Source organism: Mauremys mutica, chromosome 8, assembly GCF_020497125.1.
Source record: "Mauremys mutica isolate MM-2020 ecotype Southern chromosome 8, ASM2049712v1, whole genome shotgun sequence".
In the NCBI taxonomy this organism is placed as follows: domain Eukaryota; kingdom Metazoa; phylum Chordata; order Testudines; family Geoemydidae; genus Mauremys; species Mauremys mutica.
The window spans coordinates 34,763,003-34,783,103 of record NC_059079.1 but is presented as its reverse complement, the minus strand read 5'-3'; the positions used below and the strand labels follow the sequence as shown (position 1 = coordinate 34,783,103).

At 39.5% G+C, this 20,101-nt stretch overlaps 1 protein-coding gene across 2 annotated transcripts in view; it reads left to right on the top strand.

The window, feature by feature from the left end:
* ARHGAP29 (Rho GTPase activating protein 29) overlaps positions 1-20,101 on the top strand; it is an 86,493-nt gene that overhangs the window by 29,183 nt on the left and 37,209 nt on the right. For both annotated transcript variants that reach the window (XM_045027213.1, XM_045027212.1), the window contains exon 3: positions 18,499-18,642. In XM_045027213.1, the coding sequence (XP_044883148.1) occupies positions 18,499-18,642 (144 nt within the window). The remainder of the gene's footprint in view (positions 1-18,498; positions 18,643-20,101) is intronic.

Below are 20,101 nucleotides of genomic sequence, written 5' to 3'. Positions count from 1 at the left end.
ATTGCATCACGGCAACTGAACTAGTCACATGCCCAGGTTTTTGTGTCTAATGCTAGTTGGGACATTCTACCCACAGTAAAATTTTCATACACTTCTGTATATTTTAGTACTTTCCTCTATTGCTCCATGAATGAGCTATGTAAAATGAAACTGAGACTTGTCTTGATTTAGCACTTCTTTGTCCAGTTCATACCCCCTGATGGTTACTATGTTGATTTGAATCCTACTTAGAGTTCAAGTTTTGCTCAATTTTTTTTATTATCAAAAGAAAAATGAACTTTACCACGCAGTATCTAAAACACTAATAATAAAGTGTAGAAAGTAGCAAGGTTCCTTTTTTATGTTCTTTTGTTGTGTGTTTTTTAATGCTCTTTGCTAACATCCTATAATCTCATAATCCTGGTTTTGTGTGGCCTTTGACTAGGTGGGCTGTCAGTAAGTAATAGCTTCTTCATTCAATCAGTTGCTTAGGCCAAAAGAGGAGGGATTGGCTGTGCAGAACAAATAATAGATCAGGATGCTAAAACGTAAAATGAGTGAAAGGTTAAGTGATGTTTGTAATCTCTTGATATGGGTTAGCAAAGGTTAATTTTTAGTCTCCAACTTAAGGTTTTGTTTTGTTTTTTATAATCAAGAATGTTTTTTTCCTGATCAGGGGATGGTAATATCAACTTTCTGAGGATAGTCTTTCTGAAATATTTTCCTTCTTGACTTGTTTTACATACTTCTGTACTATAAATGTAACAGTATGACTTTTTTTTTTTTTTAAAGAACTTGGACCAACATGTGAGGTAGCTATTTACTTACTATAGAATTATAAAACGCTATGATATTCTGAGAACATGTTTGAACAGTTTACAATCCAACAAGAGACTGTCAACATTTCTGTGAAATCTCATGTGCACCTCATGCACTGAAATAATTATACATTATTGGGAATATTATGTTGTAACTATTTTTAATTAATTTCTGACTTTCCAAAAGGATTATGAGCACTTTGATTTCATTGCTAATATATTTGTTATGAAAAATGTAATCTTAAATACACAAAGCCACTTACAATTTTAACATCAATATCAATACAATCTAAGTGTTTCTGTAATGATTAAAATGTGCCAAAAGTAAAGGCTCCAAAGCAATGTATTCATTTAAGCTTATTCCCTGAAATGTATATTGTCAAACTATTGGAAGACACTAGAAAATTAGCAAGTTATCGGTTAATAGGGCCAAGCATTGTGTTCAGTCTTCCTTGTCAAAAGCAGGTAAACAAGGAGATTCCAATAATTATCTGTACTATATTTACTTCTTTTAAAGATGAAATATAGGCTTTAAATCTGGTTTAAAAAAATTAATATATTCTAAAGATTAAACTGCATGGCTGAACACAACTAGGTTTCTTGAGACTGGAATCTCAAGTCTAATAAAATACAAAAGTTGAAGGAATGTGGCATTCGGCATATTGAAATAGAGTGATGAAAAGCTACTTTGTGGTAGGCTTTTTCCAAAGGCTCTTTTCCCCTTGCAAGGAGAGTTAATCTATGAATTTAAATGTAAAATGGATGCAAAGCAACAATTGGCTTGCTGATGTCAGTTGACAAGTCAACTTGCTGAAAATATTTAACTGCTTTAAAGGAATGTGAAAATGTAGGATTTTTGACAGTTTCACGTATAAAAGTGTGTGCATTTTTGAAGACATACCTGTCACTGCTGCTTTTAGGACAAAAACTACATTTGGTATGTATTAGTATCTCTTTTGAGAAGTAAATAGTGCAGACATTTTGATTTGACAACTTTGTTTTCCTTTTAAAAATGATACATCAATTTAGCTTTTAAGTGTCACAAGCATACAAATGAGAGATTGTCTAGAGTCTTCCTGCAAAGCTGAATGTTCAGAAAGATCAGGCTGTAATCACTCAAGTGGAGATCTGACACTTGGTTGCAAATATTTATTTTCCTAAATTGTGCTTCTAATTCCAGAATGGAAAATGTCTGTTTCATCAGATAAAACATCTGATCATTTTGGGGAAATAAAATATATAATCTCATACTTTTTGTTAATTAAAATCTTATAGCTAGATCTGTAATAGTCTGCTGCTCAAATCTATCAATCTGGATTAATGTTCCTCTTTCACTTTCTTCATCAGATTCTTATTTATGCTTTAAAGTGTAATTATATTAGTACTTTATGGATTCCAGTACATTTTATAAAAACAATAAGGAGTCCGGAGGCACCTTAGAGACTAACAGATTTATTTGGGCATAGACTGAAGAAGTGGATTTTTTACCCACGAAAGCTTATGCCCAAATAAATCTGTTAGTCTTTAAGGTGCCACCGGACTCCTCGTTGTTTTTGTGGATACAGACTAACACGGCTACCCCTCTGGTACAATATAAAATGTATCACAGTTGTGAAGGGATAAGGGAAGAGGTGTTCCACATCCGGGCAGCAAATCAGAGTTGGATCCCAATATTCTTTAACTTTTTTTTGCTCCTGCCCCATTGATTGTCTTCTTCCAGTGATCAGGATGAGCAAGTAAGTGTGTGAATTCTTATTCCTCTACAATGAATTAGAAAGATTACCAAGAAACAGATTAGCAGAACTTCCATGTAACTACTGCAACCTGGAAAATCTAGCTCACACAATCTATATGAAAGTCATTCTAGCCAATACCAGTTAGTGAGAGGCAAACATGAAAGGTTTGGGTTGGCTATGCATCCAAAAGTTCAGAGGCTTATCAAAACCTCTTTGGACTAGAAATTTTATCTGGAACTGTAATGCTTCTGGGCGCAGATTTGAAATGCCTTTTTGGCATAATGATTTGAAGTCTGGGGCTGACAAAGTATTGAAGCAGTTTGCCGCAGAAGTCTTTCTGGGTGACAGCAGAGCAAGGCATCTACCTTCCTAAAAAACTTAGACAAAATCTTAGATACTTTACAACTCAATATTTAATCACTGATTTCCAAAATATGAAACACCACCCTATACCAAAAACCCACCGACCGCTATGCTTACCTTCATGACTCCAGCTTCCATCCCGGACACACCACACGATCCATCGTCTACAGCCAAGCACTGAGGTACAACCGCATTTGCTCCAACCCCTCAGACAGAGACCAACACCTACAAGATCTTCAGAAAGCATTCTCAAAACTACGATACCTGCACGAGGAAATAAGGAAACAGATCAACAGGGCCAGATGTGTACCCAGAAGCCTCCTGCTGTGAGACAAGCCCTAGAAAGAAACCAACAGAACTCCACTGGCCATCATCTACAGTCCTCAGCTAAAACCTTTCCAAAGCATCATCAGTGATCTACAACCCATCCTGGACAATGATCCCTCGCTTTCACAGGCGTTGGGAGGCAGGCCAGTCCTCCCCCACAGACAACCCGCCAACCTTAAGCATATTCTCACCAGCAACCACACACCGCACCATAGTCACTCTAACTCAGGAACTAATCCATGCAACAAACCTCAATGCCAACTCTGCCCACATATCTACACCAGCAACACCATCGCAGGACCTAAAAGATCAGCCACATCATCACCGGTTCATTCACCTGCACGTTCACCAATGTAATATACGCCATCATGTGCCAGCAATGCCTCTCTGCTATGTACATCGGCCAAACTGGACAGTCCCTACGTAAAAGGATAAATGGACACAAGTCAGATATTAGGAATGGCAATATACAAAAACCTGTAGGAGAACACTTCAGTCTCCCTGGACACACAATAGCAGATTTAAAGGTAGCCATCCTGCAGCAAAAAAACTTCAGGACCAGACTTCAGAGAAATTGCTGAGCTTCAGTTCATTTGCAAATTTGACACCATCAGCTCAGGATTAAACAAAGACTGTGACTGGCTAGCCAACTACAAAAGCAGTTTCTCCTCTCTTGGTGTTCACAGCTGCTAGAAGAAGGCCTCATCCTTCCTTATTGAACTAATCTCGTTATCTCTAGACTGATTCTTGCCTGCTTATTTATACCTGCCTCTGGAAATTTCCACTACATGCATCTGACGAAGTGGGTCTTCACCCATGAAAGCTTATGCTCCAATACGTCTTTTAAAGTGCCACAGGACACTCTGTCACTTTTTACAGATCCAGACTAACACGGCTACCCCTCTGATACTTTTTCATGTTAGAAAATGTATTTATGGTACCAAATAGTTGTACCATAACTGTACATAAACATTGGTAGCTTCTGTATATTACCTATCTTAGGAACAAATTTAATTTTTGTCCTTTTTGGGGGGGGAGGTGTTGTTTTTAAGAAGAGTAATTTTCAAATGTTTTCCGTAGACCCCACTGAATTAAATCTTTGTTGTCCTTCTCAAGGTAAGTTCCTGAGACTGATGCATCCTGTTGCAAACTGCTTTCAAATCTAAGTTCTGTTCTTGTTTTGATTTCTTCTGGTTTTCCCTCTCCCAACTCATCAGATCTCGTCCTTTCCTTCAAAGAGAATAACGTTTTTGTTTTGGTGTGTTAGATAACAGATCTGTATCATACTTGATTCCCATTTGCTTTCCGTATAATGCTTCACTGGCTTGAATTTACTACCTTTGCTACAATGTAGTATACTAGAACTTTGCTATGAATTATGGTGTATACATTATTGAAACAAAAATGTATGAACTTGTTGTGCTTTTTTTAAAATATGACTCCTTGATAACGAGCAGGCTGAATTCATGGTTACCATGATACTAATTAACAAAAAAGAGGCATTAGCCAGCCTACTATTTGTGGCTTTTCTGTACTTGTAGCTTGCAAGCTGAATTAGAGGTCTAAAATCTTTTTAAGGCAATTTATTCTTTCAAATCCATAAAAGCAGACAGCTTCTCAGTATGCTGAAGGTTTTCTGAATACAAAGAGTTGAAAACAAAAAATGGCTGCATGTTGTGTACAAAGATATGGCTTTACAGAGCTGATCAGTGATAGTGGAAAGGCCATTTGTTAAATCAAAATCGGCATAGATCATCCTTAAAGGAGTCTTACAGTCACTTTTTTATATCTATATCTGTTACAAGCCACTTCATCAATACACTATCAATGGCTTTGAATTAAGGCAGCTTGAAAAGTTCATCCCGTTTTGGAACAAAGTGTACACAGTATTCTTGGGGTTTTTTCCCTATGAAAATAGGTATGATTCCTTCTTTAGTGTTCATTTTTAATTTAGAAGTAAGCATAAGCCAATAACCAAGAGACCGATCCTTGGAATGTTACACTGTAATAAAAAGCTAAGCTTCTTTTGAATGAACATATTCAAATTTTCAGTAATTACCATACAACTGTAAACATAAGATGATAAAGATGACTATATTATGTTGATATGGAGAATCATAATTTAAAGATGGAAAAAATGTAAATATCAGAGAGAAATGTGTGGACCTAAAGTACCAAAGCATACAGAGTGCAAGAAAATAGCTGAAAATGGTACAAAGGATGCAGTAGAGACTACAGCTAATTTTACTATTCTGTCTCGACATATCCACTTATCTCATCCTGGGCTTGAATTGCAAGTTCTTTGGGCCAGGAACCATCTTTCTGTTGTCTGTTATGACTGCCACAGTGAGGCATCTATCCCTGATTGGGGTGTGTAGGGGCTTCTGCAATGCACAAATCATGGTGTAAGGCTTGATTAATGCCAGCTGGCCCATGCATATTGTATGGTGTTAAAATAATGTCCAGTGTTGGATCATAAGAATTTGTAAAACTACAAATAGTACATTTTAAGTTGTAGCAGTGTACTTGTGAAATTACCATCTTAACAAGTAAATACTAGGTAATAGTATATGTGCTCTAGTTACGTTTCCACTACAACTCTAAGGATATGATCCTAACAGGTGTCGCACAACATTTACTACATTGCCAACATGTGATTTTTTTTTTTCCAAACAGCAAACCTCATGGTAAAAAGGTTCTAGTCTTCATAGTTGCAGAGAAAAACTTGAAAACATGCATATGAAAGGCTCAAAAACCAGAAAGCAAATTAAAAACTCAGCACTAATTTGTCAGATCTCATGATTTTTGAACTCTCTGCACCAGCACTGCCCATTGACTTAATATAAAGGTGAGTGTACTTGGAACATTTCAGGATCTTGTAGCTCGGTTGCCTTTAAGTGGCACTGGGCAGAGATGTTACAGTGTAAATTCAAAACAAAACCAAAATGCCTTTAATGTTGAAACTACAAAATAGTCTGACTTTCTTTCGTCATAATAGTAGATTCCCGTCTTTGTGCCTAAAAATGTTTACTCTCATACTAGTTGGTTATTACAAGGTATCTAGCATTGTGATCCAAAGGATACTTAAATATTTAAGCTATAAAAAGTAAACATTTTTCTTGTTAATTTCTTATATTGTGCTCCTTCAAATCTGCAATCCACTTTAACAGTTAGTCAAAACCCCACGTGCTGAATACAGTAGGTTCCTGCCCTCCTGCAGTGAGAGCCATTTTTTGTTTTTGTTTACTTTACTCCTTGCTTCTAATGGCACATCACTTCCAGAAACTCTGGATATTCAAATTGTAAACCTTGTTAGTTCCATTGTAGATTGACTAACTAGATGAGGATGTACCATGGTACTGTAGGAATTCCATTTCTCCAAAGACCTGTTGGTCTCAGAAATGCCAGAATCCCCGTTACTCGATTCCAACAACCTCTTGGTTCCCTAAATTCCTCATGGTACCAAGATAATCACCATCTGCATCCTTAACTGCTCTACCTCTATCGAGCAATGAAGAGGAAGACAATGACATATATTGTCTCAGTGGAGAGCTTCCCAGGGCAATGTCAAGGGACTAGTCACCTATAAACAGTCACAGAGACACAGTACTGCCATGAGAGACGAGGCCCACCCTCTTGATGTGGACATCCTTGGGTAACGCCACCTGTGCCCTTTGCACCACCCCAGCGACTGTACTGGGACCCATAGGCAACCTACAGACACTAGTTCTCTAGGACCTCAGGTGTCTCTCACTGGGATAGAGGAAGATGATCTCCTTCAGCTTCCCCTTCTAAATCCCCTGATCCTCAAGAGGAGACTTTTGAGGAACAGGAAGCAAGACTGGACAAGGCGATTACTCTAGCAACAAACATCTCCTCATCCTCTCCTGAGTAAGCCATTATGTCTTCTCCATCAACCATGGCAGATGACTTCAAACAATTCCAGGACCTTACTAAGAGAGTAACGGACTCACTTCAGGTCCCCCTGGAAGAAATGAAGGCGTCGCAACACAAGCTGCTTGACATCCTGCATGCGTCCTCAGCAGCTCGTATTTCACTCCCTATCAACAAGGCCCTTCCAGACCCAGCAAAAAACATCTGGCAAACACCAGCCACGATACCGCCCACACACACAAGGGCAGATAAAAAATATTATGTCCCCTTTGAGGATGTGGACTTTTTATTTTCCCTTCCATCCCCAAATTTCTTTATTGTAGATTCCGTAAATAAATGGGGCAGGCAGCACAACGCTAAATCAACACTGTACAACAAGGACTGGAAATGGGACTATTTGGCAGGAAATCGCACTCATCAGCAACCCTACAATTTAGGATTGCTAATGGTCAAGCCCTTACAGCAAAATATAATCATGTCAATTACTCAAAGCTCAACACCTTTATTGAACATCTCCCAAATGATCAAAAAGAGAAGTACTAAGCCACTATCGCTGAGGGTCAACTTCATGTGAGGACATAGTTGCAGACTTTGTTAGATACTGCTGACACAGCTGCCCATTCCATATCAACAGCAATAGTAATGAGGAGAGCTTCATGGCTTCATGTTTCTGGCCTCCCAAAAGAAATCCAAACTACTGTGGAGGACCTTCCAGTCGAAGGCTCCAAACTGGTTGCGGAAAAAACAGACAACTCCCTCCATACACTAAAAGACTCAAGCCACGTTGCATTCTCTGGGGATGTATACACTTGCACAGAAAAGGAAATACAGCAAATCTCAGACATCACAAAGATTCTGATCTGCTCAGTTCCCTCCATCCCAGAGACACTATGAACTCCAGTGGAAAAGACAACGAATACGAAAATGAAGACTGATAGAGTCCCAAACCTCAGCTTCACAACCCTCAACACCAAAATGCCAATTTTGATGCATTGGTCAAGGCCCTGAGCTAACCACTCCCACTATTGCTTGCTGCAAAACTTGGATCATCTACATCCTTTCAGAAACCACCTTGTTGTGTTTTTGACAAAACTGGAAACGTATAACAGAAAGTGGGCACTGGAGATCATCTCCAATGGTTATTCAATCCACTTTTTTTTCCTTCCCCATCCCTCTTCTCAGCAACCCTTCTCATGAGCACCTTTTACATCTGGAGATCAAGCATCTCCTAAACCTGGGTGCTATAGAACCAGTTCCCAATCAACACAGAGGGAAGGGTTTCTATTCCAAATACTTTCTGATACTGAAAAAGAATGGTGGATGGAGACCCATTCTGGATCTGAGATCATTCAACAGATATGTAAAGACACAAGGATTCAAGTTGGTTGTTAGCAGCAATAATTCCGTCGCTGGACCACGAAGGCTTGTTCTCAGCCCTTGACCTACAAAATGCTTATTTTCCTATCATGATCCAACTATTCCACAGGAGTTTTCTAAGAGTCGTCATTTTCAATACAATGTACTTCCATTTGGACTATCATCTGCAGCCAGAGTGTTCTTGAAGGTCCTGTTTGTGGTAGCAGCACATCTTTGCAAACTAGGAATTATATTTCCATATCTAGATGACTGTCTACTCAAGGCACTATCCTTTGGCGCCCTGTCAGCCACGCTAAAAACTATTGATGTATTCATACAGCGGGGACTGCAGCTAAATGTTCAAAAATTGACCGATGCCAGTACATCTAGAATTCATAGGCACCTAGCTAGATGCAGTAAAAGTCAGCACCTTTGTAATAAGTCATACAAGACTCAACATGTGTCGCCTTCAAGCATAGCTCAAAACGGTTTACGCACCAAATACGGACAGATTGAGCAAACTGCTGTTGATGTCCTTGACAGTCAAAAATTCTCTTGAATACTGGAAAGATCCGCAGAGTGTCTGTGCAGTGGTTCCCTTCACTCAGCCACTTCCGACTTTCATATTGACAACAGATGCATCTCTGGTGGGCTGGGGAGTTCATCAAGACAACCATATGGTTCAAGGCAAATTGTCCCCCTTCAAATTCCCACTGCATAGCAACCTGCTAGAGCTCAGAGTGGTAAGGAATGCCTGTTCATATTTCCTATCACTAAAGGCAAACACAAAGGTTATGATAGACAATATAGCATGTATGTTTTACATAAATCTCTAGGGAGAGGAGCAAGATCATCTTCCCTTTGTGCCAAGGCAATGAAACTATAAAATTGGTGTATTCAGCACAGCATCAACGTAGCAGCAGCCTACCTTTCAGGCATACAGAACACCACAGCAGGAATTTTTCTCAGGGACACAGAACGGGAAGTAGGCCATGCTATTCTCCACAGCATATTTCCCCATTGTGGAGTCCCAGAAATAGACTTCTTTGCAACAGCCAAAAACAGGAAATGCTCCCAGTTCTGCTCCAGAGCCAGATTGGATCACATTCCCTTGGAACACAGGTCTCCTTTGCGCCTTTCCTTCAATTCCTCTAATATCAAAGGTCATGCTCAAGATAAGAAAAGAGAGAGCAATGGTTATTCTCATAATTCCCGCAGGCCAAGACAAACATAGTTCCCATACTTTACAATGTTAGCGATTTGCCTGCCAATCACTCTTTAGCCCCTTCCTCATCTCCATTCTCAGGATGCTGGACAGGTCCATCACCCCAACTTGCAGGTTCTTCCACTCAAGGAATGGCTCCTGGATGGTTCGAAAGCATAGAGTGTCTTGTTCAGAGGATGTGAAAGAGGTGCTATTATATAGCAGAAAAATAATGACTTGTCACATGTATATTCAAAAGTGGAAAAGATTCCAATTCTGGTGTTACTCAAAACGTGTTACCTCCACATCCTCTCCCCTCCCACTGGTGCTAGACTACATCCTAGATCTAAAAATATCAGGATGATCTCTAAATTCAGTATCGGTGCTTCTCGCAGCCATACCAGCCTTCCATCATAAGAGAGGCAGCTACTCCATATTTGCTTTTCCTATTATGAAAAGATTCCTCAAGTGTGTGAGTAACCTCTTCCCACAATGTGATCTTAACTTTCTCCTCAAGTGCCTCACAAGGCCTCCTCTTGAACCCATGGCCACATGCTCGCTTACACATCTGTCTATGAAAAGGGCATTCTTAGTAGCCATCACTTTGGCTCAAATTATCAGAGAAATAGGGGCTCTAAGAGCACACCCCCATTTACAGTTTATCGGAGATATAGTTACATTGTGACCACACCCCAAATTCCTCCCAAAACTATCTTCCACCTTCACATAAACTAACCTATACACCTCCCAGCCTCCTTCCCCAAGCCACTCTGGGATAAGAGAGAGGCAATATTACACACCCTTGATATCAGGAGAGCGTTGGTGTTCTATCTGGCTAGAACTAAGCCTTTCAGAAAATCTCCTAGACTATTCCTTTCTATTGCAGAGAGATCTAAAGGATCCTCAGTCGCTAAGCAAAGACTCTCTAAATGGATATCGGACTGCATTACTTGTTATCGTACTCCCAATCTCCAACCGGAGTTCAAATTCATTCCATGAGATGTTTCCACTTCCATAGGTTTCATCAAAAACATTCCCAAACAAAGAAAGATTTATTCACCTTGTGCAGTAACAGTGGTTCTCCAGGATGTGTCCCCCATGGGTGCTCCACTAACCACCCTCCCCTCTACTTCGGCGTTCTTACCAATGAGCTTTGCAGTAGAGAAGGAATTGAGAGCAGTTTGCCCATGCAGCGCTAGATAGCCTCGAGGCAGAGCATGAGACGGAGAGAGTGCATGTGAAGTCCAAACAGACGCTACCTAAAATCTCCGATCTGAGGTGCAGGGACATGGATACACCTACAGTGGAGCACTGATAGGGGGACACATCTCAAAGAACCACAATTACTGCACAAGATTAGAATCTCTTTCATGCTGCATCTGATCAATTCCAGAATTTCAGGGAGTGCTGTAGGCATCAATGGACAGAACGCTATTGATTTGGAGGGAAATTGGAAAACCGAAAGGGGAAAAATGGGAGACACAGGGAGCCCAGCCATCTGATTAACAGAACCACAGCTATTGGTTCTGAAGTTGTTTTGAAGATCAAAGAAGTGGTTGATGGCACCCAATAACGCTTTCCAGCCATAGTTCCTCATATCTTCCCATCCTCCCAGTAGTTTAACATGTTGGCACTCTGAATGACTTATCTCCCAGATAGAAAGAATGGTGGTGATGGGGAGAAGGAGGAAGTGGGGATGTGCACACAGCCCCTCAAATGGGGAGGGAAGGAATATGAGACCCTGGCATCTGGGGAAGGGGGTTCAGAGTCCTTGGCTTGTGGGGAAGAATTGGGGATGGAGTAGGGGAGGTTGCAGGGAGTCCCTGAAATAAAGTGTAATGGGAGATGCATAGGGAACTAGGGAGGAGAAATGCAAGGAGCCCCTGGTGTGTGCAATAAGCTCAGCCTTCACAATCTATAAAAGGCTTCTCTATACAAAAACTTAGTTTGCAAGAAGCTGAGGTGTAAGTCTACCCTGTGCTAGTGTGAAGTGCACTAAATGTTGGTGTGCAGCCTACTGCCATGCTAAAAAAAATCTGTAGTGCGCTTTGATTTACCCCACTTTGAAATGGGAGTAGATTGAATGGCATCACTTAGCGGGCACTTAGTACATGGCAGTCTAGTGTGGGATAGAGTTACACCCTAGCTTGCTGCAAACTATATTCATATAGACAAGCCGAAAGTGTGGGACCTCTTGGTAAGTACTCCGAAATGAGGAAATGCCAAAGATAAGATTAGGTGCACAACTTAAATGCATGCCCTTTTGAATATACAACTATAGTAATCTCTAATTACATAATTGTATTCTGTTTCTCAAATGTAATTAATTACAGTTTCTTTGATCTTAGGGGGAAATTTGCATGTTATGTGATTTTTTGTTTATGACTTGTAACTTGATCAAATCAAAATTTTTGTTTTCTGGAATAAGGTTAGTTTCTGTTCCCAGTAAGGGCTTTTCCATGCCAGACTTCACCTTTCAACCCCTAAATATTTCAGCTGTTGGGCTGTTCAAAAGTGATTAGAGACTTTTTTATAGTAATAGAAAATATATCCCTCTTTACATTTCAACCTCCTTCTGCTCAAAAGCAGTTAATTATTTGCTTCTTTCTCCCCCAAAAAATCACTTTTGGGGCAGAGGCAAGAGCCTTAAACCAGAAATAGGATCTTGCCTCCTCGGTTCTTAACTCAGCGTGACTCTGTACGTATGGTTTGGGTTGCAGAATGGGAAGTTCCTGGGGAAACTGTTGTCTGCAAGACAGGCATAGAAACTTGATTGGCTGAGACCACAAGCTTATAATGGCAACTGTTGTGAAACCTTAACGACAGCAAGCTGTGACCCGTATGCTAGTATACTGACAGCAGAATAACACCACCTGTGTCAGTCTTTCAGCTGATTGGACTTTTTGTTGGGTAGCAGCAATATTATGTTGGCCTTGGTTGAGGGATATCTTACCCATTCATTCTTATGGTGATAGTAAAGCAATAACTACATTTTTAAAATTGAAAAATAGGCTTGTGTAGGATCAGAAGTTCCAAAATCCTGAAATATCTCGATATTTAATCACCGAGGATCTCCTTTGAAATGCCACACTGACTGTAGACATCACAGATTGCCTTAAACGACAAAATTCAGAGTTAACCTTGTGGCTGCGTTAACATATTTTCTCTATTCTGTTAATTTCCGGTGGCTTCCTCTGTGCATGATTTCTGTTTCCTGTTTAGGGAGCTAAATGCATGTTGTTGATTTGGTTAAGGTTTATCTACACATGGACAGGAATACCTATTGCACTTAAAATTCAGGCCTCACGTTAGTCTGAATTAACTTTCAAGTGTAGATTATTCCCTTAGTTGTTGTATGGTGTACAGAAACATACTTGTGCATTCGGAATCAACACACACTAGTTTACCTTTTATGCATCTATCCATCCAAGCATCTTAAAGTGTCTTCTGATAGTTATTAAACTTTTCAAAACCTCATGATGTCAAATATGACTATCCTTAGACATACCAGTAGGAGTTGCTGTGATTGCTTGTCTGATAAGAATATCTCCTAGGACTCAACTAAAGAGCAATGGTAATTTTTTGTTCTATATCAGTGTTAAAGAACATTAAGAAATATTTTCAATGTTTGACTACAACTGATCATGACCTCTGGCAGATTAGACAGTAATGCAATAGAGTCTTGTCAGTCAGTGTGGCTGGTGAGGGAAAATACAAAAGTGAGGATGGGCTGATCTTGGACATCTTCCAAAACCTGCAGATGCCTGGGTTAGACAGTTTCAGCACAGTTCATTGTTGTACGATCATTTTGCTTAGTCTGCGATGCTCATTGGGGAGTCTCATAGTCTGGATCCAGTGCAGATCAGAATGCTGATTGTTTCCTACTAAACAGTATGGCATGAATGAGACTTCAGAATAAAGTTGTCTTTAAATAGATCTGTTTTGTTTTGATGCTGATTTTCAATCATGTGATCTAGATGGTGTAATTGCAGATAATATATTTTAATCCTTCTAAAGAATTTAATGGAAACAGCATTTACTCAATATTGATGTCTAGGGGGAGCCAGCCTCTACTGTCCATGATTCTGGAATGGAAATTTCTGATAAATTTGATAAATTTCTGTTAAAAATCTCACTTCATGAGGGCTAGCATCTAAAAAAAACTATAGGTTGCCCAGATATATTTCCTCTGTTAACATTTGGGGTATACCAGTGAACAGAGGTAATAGGCCTTGTGGTAACTTTGAGTCTCATGTACAACTTCATATTAAACTGAAATCTTCATTAAAAGCTTTGGGTCTGAATAGTTTGGAAGTTGCTACCTAGCTTATAATTTAGTGTGTGTTTTCCATAATAGTGCACATGGATGATAGTCCAAAATGATATTGCTAAAGAGCTCTGCAGAAAATCTATAAACAGAAACTGTTAAATTGATTCTAATATTTGATCTCCTGCATAGATTTAAAGAACAATGTAGGAAATGCGGCAGCTAACCATATCTTTTTCTTTGCTTTTAAACAAAGCATAAAGTAATCTTAATTTTAATCTCTACATTTTACCCCTTGTGTAACCTGTTTTCAAAAACACTTCTTGGAACATACAACTTTTCATAAAACGTTTGGGCTTGGTGAAAAGCCACGGGAAACAAAACAGTACTTGACCCCACTGATACCACAGTGCTTTTCCCAACTGTATGTAATGTAATTGAAACTGACTTGGCAGGAAGTTGTGTTGAAGCTGACAAGCTTGATTATAGAACTTTATTTTGTTTTGGATGAGCAGAATCCATAGTTGCAAAGCTGTTATCGCTAGCTAATCTATATTAGACAAAAGCTTGTCTTTGAGAAGTGTGTCCAAAATTTGAAAATAGGGTAACTTGTGACATTCTGACACTGATGAAGATGAATGAGTAGCCATAAAGCAATAGGAGACTGGAATTCCTGGGTTCTTTGGAACTGAAGGCTAAACTATGTGCTGACTAAGTTTTAGTAGTAATCTTATATGCTTTTCAGCCATTTAGCTTATATTGCTTTCTGAACTAAAGACTTGCTGAAAACTTTGGAGAAAAGACTGGCTGGCAATATTGATCACATTTTAGCCTGATTTGTGATTGATACATTTATTCTGATTCCCCACCTCCATTCCCCTTCTCCATACCTAGTCTGAAAATGACGTTTCTTATGGCTGTATTTTAATTTTAGGATGGTTTTTTCTTCTACTAGAGAAAGGCAGGTGTTGAATTCAAACTAAAGTTTATCTGTCATAGACAAGCGACTGAACTCTTTAATATCTAAAAAAACCAATTTCTTAGCTTTGTGAGAACACCTTTAGACTTTACTTGCAAAAAACAAAAACCCAAAACAAAAGAGAACTGCCACATCTCTGTAGTCAAGTTTGGGGGTTGGATTTCACTCTCTCACACTCACACACACTCAGACTCACACTCACACACACACGACTCCCCCCCAATCCAGGCCTCTTGCATCCTTCGGAAAATGTCTGGTTTTGTGTTGCTGATACAACTTTAAAAAACAAAACTTTCACCATGAGGAGTGATAGTGAAGGAAGCAGAAAGACCCGGATTCACAGCCATATCTTTTCATTTAGGAGATCAAGAGGGCCAATGTTTGTTGCAGGAGGTCTCCAAGAAAACTCTTTTTCTCTTACACAAGCCAGCTTAACCTCTGCAATAGTTCGATAGTTCAGAGTAGTCTATCACAGTCCTCATTCTAGAAACCTAGGTGTTCTTTTAGGTATTGCAGCCCAGAACAATAAGGACGGAGGGCTTGAACTTGATGCAATATTCACTGATGGAGGAAATTCTCATTTGTCTTCCAATACATAAGGTAAATTGGATGGTGGGGGAGAGAAGGAGGAAGGCAAATTGAAAGCAAATATGATCATGTGACTTCTTGAAAGTGGAGTGAGATTGAGTCAGCATAGAAACTTGTTTTACATTGTTCTGGGCATTGTCTTCATTGTAAACTGTATTTTTTCTCGTCTAAGGTGATAATTGAACTAGATAGGGCAGCTTGGTAATAGAAATTCTGTTTTTATTAACCTGGCATATTGCACTTTTGTTTCTTTCCCCAGTACTATATATTTTCCCCAAATGGACAATAACACAAGAGACTTCCTGTCCTGGATGAATTAAAATTGCTGACTGCAGTTCACCCATAGTTCATGATGGCATTTTTCTGTCAGCATTACTTTCATCACAGACCTTTTTGTCTTTTCCTGCCACTGGAAACCATAAATGTTTTTCAAATATTTTTGTAAACAAAATAGTGCAGTATCATAATGCAAACAGATGGCAGTTTTAGCCATTGAACAGAGCTTTTTTTACTATTTTGTTAGATGAGCCTAATTTGGACCTAGCCAAATTTCTCTTTTAGAGAGACTTAAGTAGAAAATGTGTTCATACTCCAATGTATTAAAGTGTAGACTTTAATATGTATTTGAGACTTGAGTTTGGCACCAGTTGTACTTTAACTGTCTGTAATTTTTGGCTTGAGAAATATTCTGTTACTTTTAATGCATAAATGGAATGTGGTTTTATAGACTCTCTAATTCTTCAGGCTCCAAATTGGTTTAGAATGAGTTGCATATTAATAATGCAGTACTCTTGGGATTGTTTGGATACTGTTGTGATCCAATTTTAGTTTCAGTTTAGGTCAGTATTGCACTGCCATCTATTTTTTTCCAGCTGCTCCTTTTCTATAACTGCTCCCAACCTCAAATAGTAGTTAATAGTCTAGTGAAGACCCATTAAATCGACAGCAGAGCACTCTCCGGTTGACCCCAGTACTCCAACTCTCAGAGAAGAGTAAGGAAGGTCAACTGGAGTGTATCTCCCGTTGACAGAGCGCAGTGAAGACACAGGGGTAAGTCGACCTAAGCTACATTAGTCATGTAGCTGGAGTAGCGTAACTTAGGTCGACTTATCCTTGTAGTGAAGACAAGCCCATAGACTGAGGCCTGAAGGGACTACTGTGATTATCTAGTCTTACCTCCTGTATAACACAGGTCAAAGAATTCCACCAGGCAGTTCTTCACCAGAAGTTATGGGTTTGATTGAAGCTAGAGCATATCTTTATTTTTAGAAAGATGCTCCATTTGCTCCAATGGTTAATTATTAACATTTTTAAAATATTCACCTTATTTCTTGTCTGAATTTGTCTAGCTTCAGCTTCCAGGTATTAGATTTAGGTGTGTGTGTGTGTGTGTGTGTCTCTCTCTCTCTCTCTCTCTCACACACTCACACACTCACACACACCTTTTTTTAATCCTCTATTATTGGAAATCTTCATGTAGATATTTGTAGACTAAGATCAAGCCGACACTTAACCTTCTCTTGGATAAACTAAATAGATTGAGCTTCTTTAGACTCTCACTATCAGGAAGGTTTTCCAGACCCAGGTAAGTGTGTGAGGTTGCAGATTTTGGGGTTTATTTTTTCTAATACAAAAGGAAGATCTGAAGTTGTGGTGAAGCTATATGTAATTAATTTAACCCGAAACATAACACGTTGAAATTCTTAAAATAGATTCAGAGTATGACCACCACTTGATCAAATGCTATGCAATTTCTCAATCAGAAAGGTCATCTGGTAAACCATCTGTATGGGATTTGCTCAGTTGGGATGTGGAACCCGAAGCACTGAGCTATCTATGTGTTTGAGCTGGAAACCTCTTTATCCTGATGTTGGGACTGAAGACTTACCGTGTCCTCCTATAAAAGGCTATGATTTCTCCGGTAGCCACTATGTGACAGAAAATCGATCCATCCCAATAGTTACATCACACTGACGCACCAACAACATGTTGGTGTTTTAACCCAGAGCAACCTTTTACAGTGAGGCCAAAACTGTTCAGATGGTCTAAAACTACCATTTAGGTAACCGTGTATTGATTTCTGTTGCTGTTATCACAAACTTCACAGTAAGTCGTCATCCCTTTTGGCTCTACAGGGAAGTGAATCAGCTAGTTTTAGATCCTCTTTTTATAAGCTAGTCTTTCATGAATCTGACAGCTTTTTACCACAGCTTACAAAGCAGCACTCTAGTGCACGTGAAACTTAAACTCTGTGCACCAAAGCCATTTCCGTAATGGAACGGAAGAGTCTGTGGTTCAGCCTGTACCATGCATACAAAAATACCTACAAAAAAACCTGCATATCAAAAGATCTGTGCTGTGAAAAAGGCACGTATGCCATTTCATAGCCCTGCTTGTTAGTTACTAGTTTTTCTGGACTAAGCACCATAGGATGCTGAAAACCTTTTGGTTGACCCTTAGGCTAAAAGCTGGCTAATCTTAATGTGCTCTCTTGCACTAAACTTGCTATTATGCTTTTGGTTGATGCCATATTTCAAATATATTTTAAAAAACGAATATTATGTTTCATTAGACATTATTCATACTTTATCCTGAATTCCTTCAAATAGAGGTGGATGAAATCAATTCCCTAATACTGTGGTAAGGGAACAAGAGGGACATGGTTTAGGCCTGTTTATTTTCTTAAGTATGAGGACCTCAATCATAGCATCCCTAGCCTTCTAGTGATTTGGTTGGAATTCTTTTTGGGAAATAAATTTTTAAATCTTGTAGATAACAATGAAGCAAAAAAACTACTGGCAAATACCAACACACAGAGTAACTTTTGTTAGCTTAGAACTTATTAGTGAAGTTGAACTTTCAGTGCAACCTTAACCATTGCAGGGAACACAACCCAAAAGACTTGAATGTCACTGTGAGTCTGGACTTACAGAAGTCAAGGATAGTTTTCTGATTTCTTTGACCCAATTTTTAAAAATCTCTTTCAGAAAATGAAGGCTGTCTGCATCATGTTGTTCATGAACGTTTAGGGGAGCTGCTGCGTGTCCTAAAGGCAGTGATAAATAAACATCACACTCTCAATTCAGTTGACATTCTTAGTGCTGCAGGAACAGTCATCGCAAAGGTGAAAGGTAAGGAAATATCACCTCTCAAATTCAGGAAAAATGGGGAACTAGTAATTTATAACACCAGGGTCTGTTATTTCAGTATATTAGCTATGGAACAAATAAAACGTTATGACCTAGATTGCATATATGCAAAAGGAAAATAGCCTTATACAAATTATTTTAAACTTCTGAGTAGTCCAGTACGTTTTATCGTCTCTTCCCCCACCATTCCGCTAAGTCAGGTGTATTATTAAATAAGCTTGCTCTTCCATTTTTAATAAAGGAAAAATTGAATTACAGTACTACAGGAAGCAAACTGTAATAATACCTAGTGCTTTGAAAGCTGTCTCTTTTGTCAATCTTTAACTGTACATGTATGTAATTGAGATTAACACTAATATATTTGTCATCACGTGAGATTTACCTTCCTGAATAGGCTTACTATGATCTTCCAGCGAATGCCTCTTCAATATTATCAGATTTCAATTGGTTCATAATATAAATGTATAGAGGAGATATGAGATCATATTCTGATTGAATAAACTTCCAGATCAGTAATACAAATCTGTAATGCTCGCTAGGCCTTGTTTTTGTAGTCCCCAAACTGGAGGATGAAATGAATGTGTAAAGTTGTCCATAAATGACAGATATCAGAGCTGGAGATGTTGGCACATGCTGCTCTGGGCACTTGCTGCTGCCGTTCTCCAGCTGGCTCCAGACCCAGCCAGGAAGAGATATCACTAGGGTGACCTGCATAATCATTCTAGCTCTCGCTGCACTGTCAGTGCTTTCTACTCTTAACCTTTGACAGACCTTCCAGAAGTCCCAGGTTTTATAGGACTGCCCACAAAAGCTCCTGTCCTGTTTGAAGGCCTGGCTGGCCTCAGCTCCCCATTCTGGGCATTGAGACCTGGCCCTGGCAAATGGGTACAGTGACACTCAGATTTGGGCTGGCCCCTTGATGGGGGACGGCCAGTCCAAATTTGAGTTAGCAGCACTATGACTCCATGCACCAGGGTCCAGGGACCGATGCCCAGAGTGAGAAGCTGAGCCCAGCCATCCATGAGGGACAGGAGTCACTGCTATGGGTACTAGTGGCTTGTGTCCCTCACGGATGGCTGTGGGCAGGCTTGCTCTGCAACTCTTTCTCTCCCCACCCTCCAGGCTTGCCACCCCCTGGAAATCTTGGGAGGTATGCTTGGATACAACTTTCTGTCTAGTCCTGAGATCATCCTGTCCCCCAGGATGCTACTGTAAAGATAGCTAGGGCTGCTGTCACTAGGCCCTGCCTACATGACATGGAGAATGCTCTGAAGTGTAAGTAAAAATCCCACCTGCTTTTCTTCTTGTCAAGAGCCAAGTGGAGGATTCTCTGTGTTCACATCTTGTGTTTCTTTATATAACTTTTTCCTTGCTCTAGGTATTTTCTCTTGTTCTCTACTTATCTTTTGTAGTGATGCCCAACATATTATTTCTTCCCCTC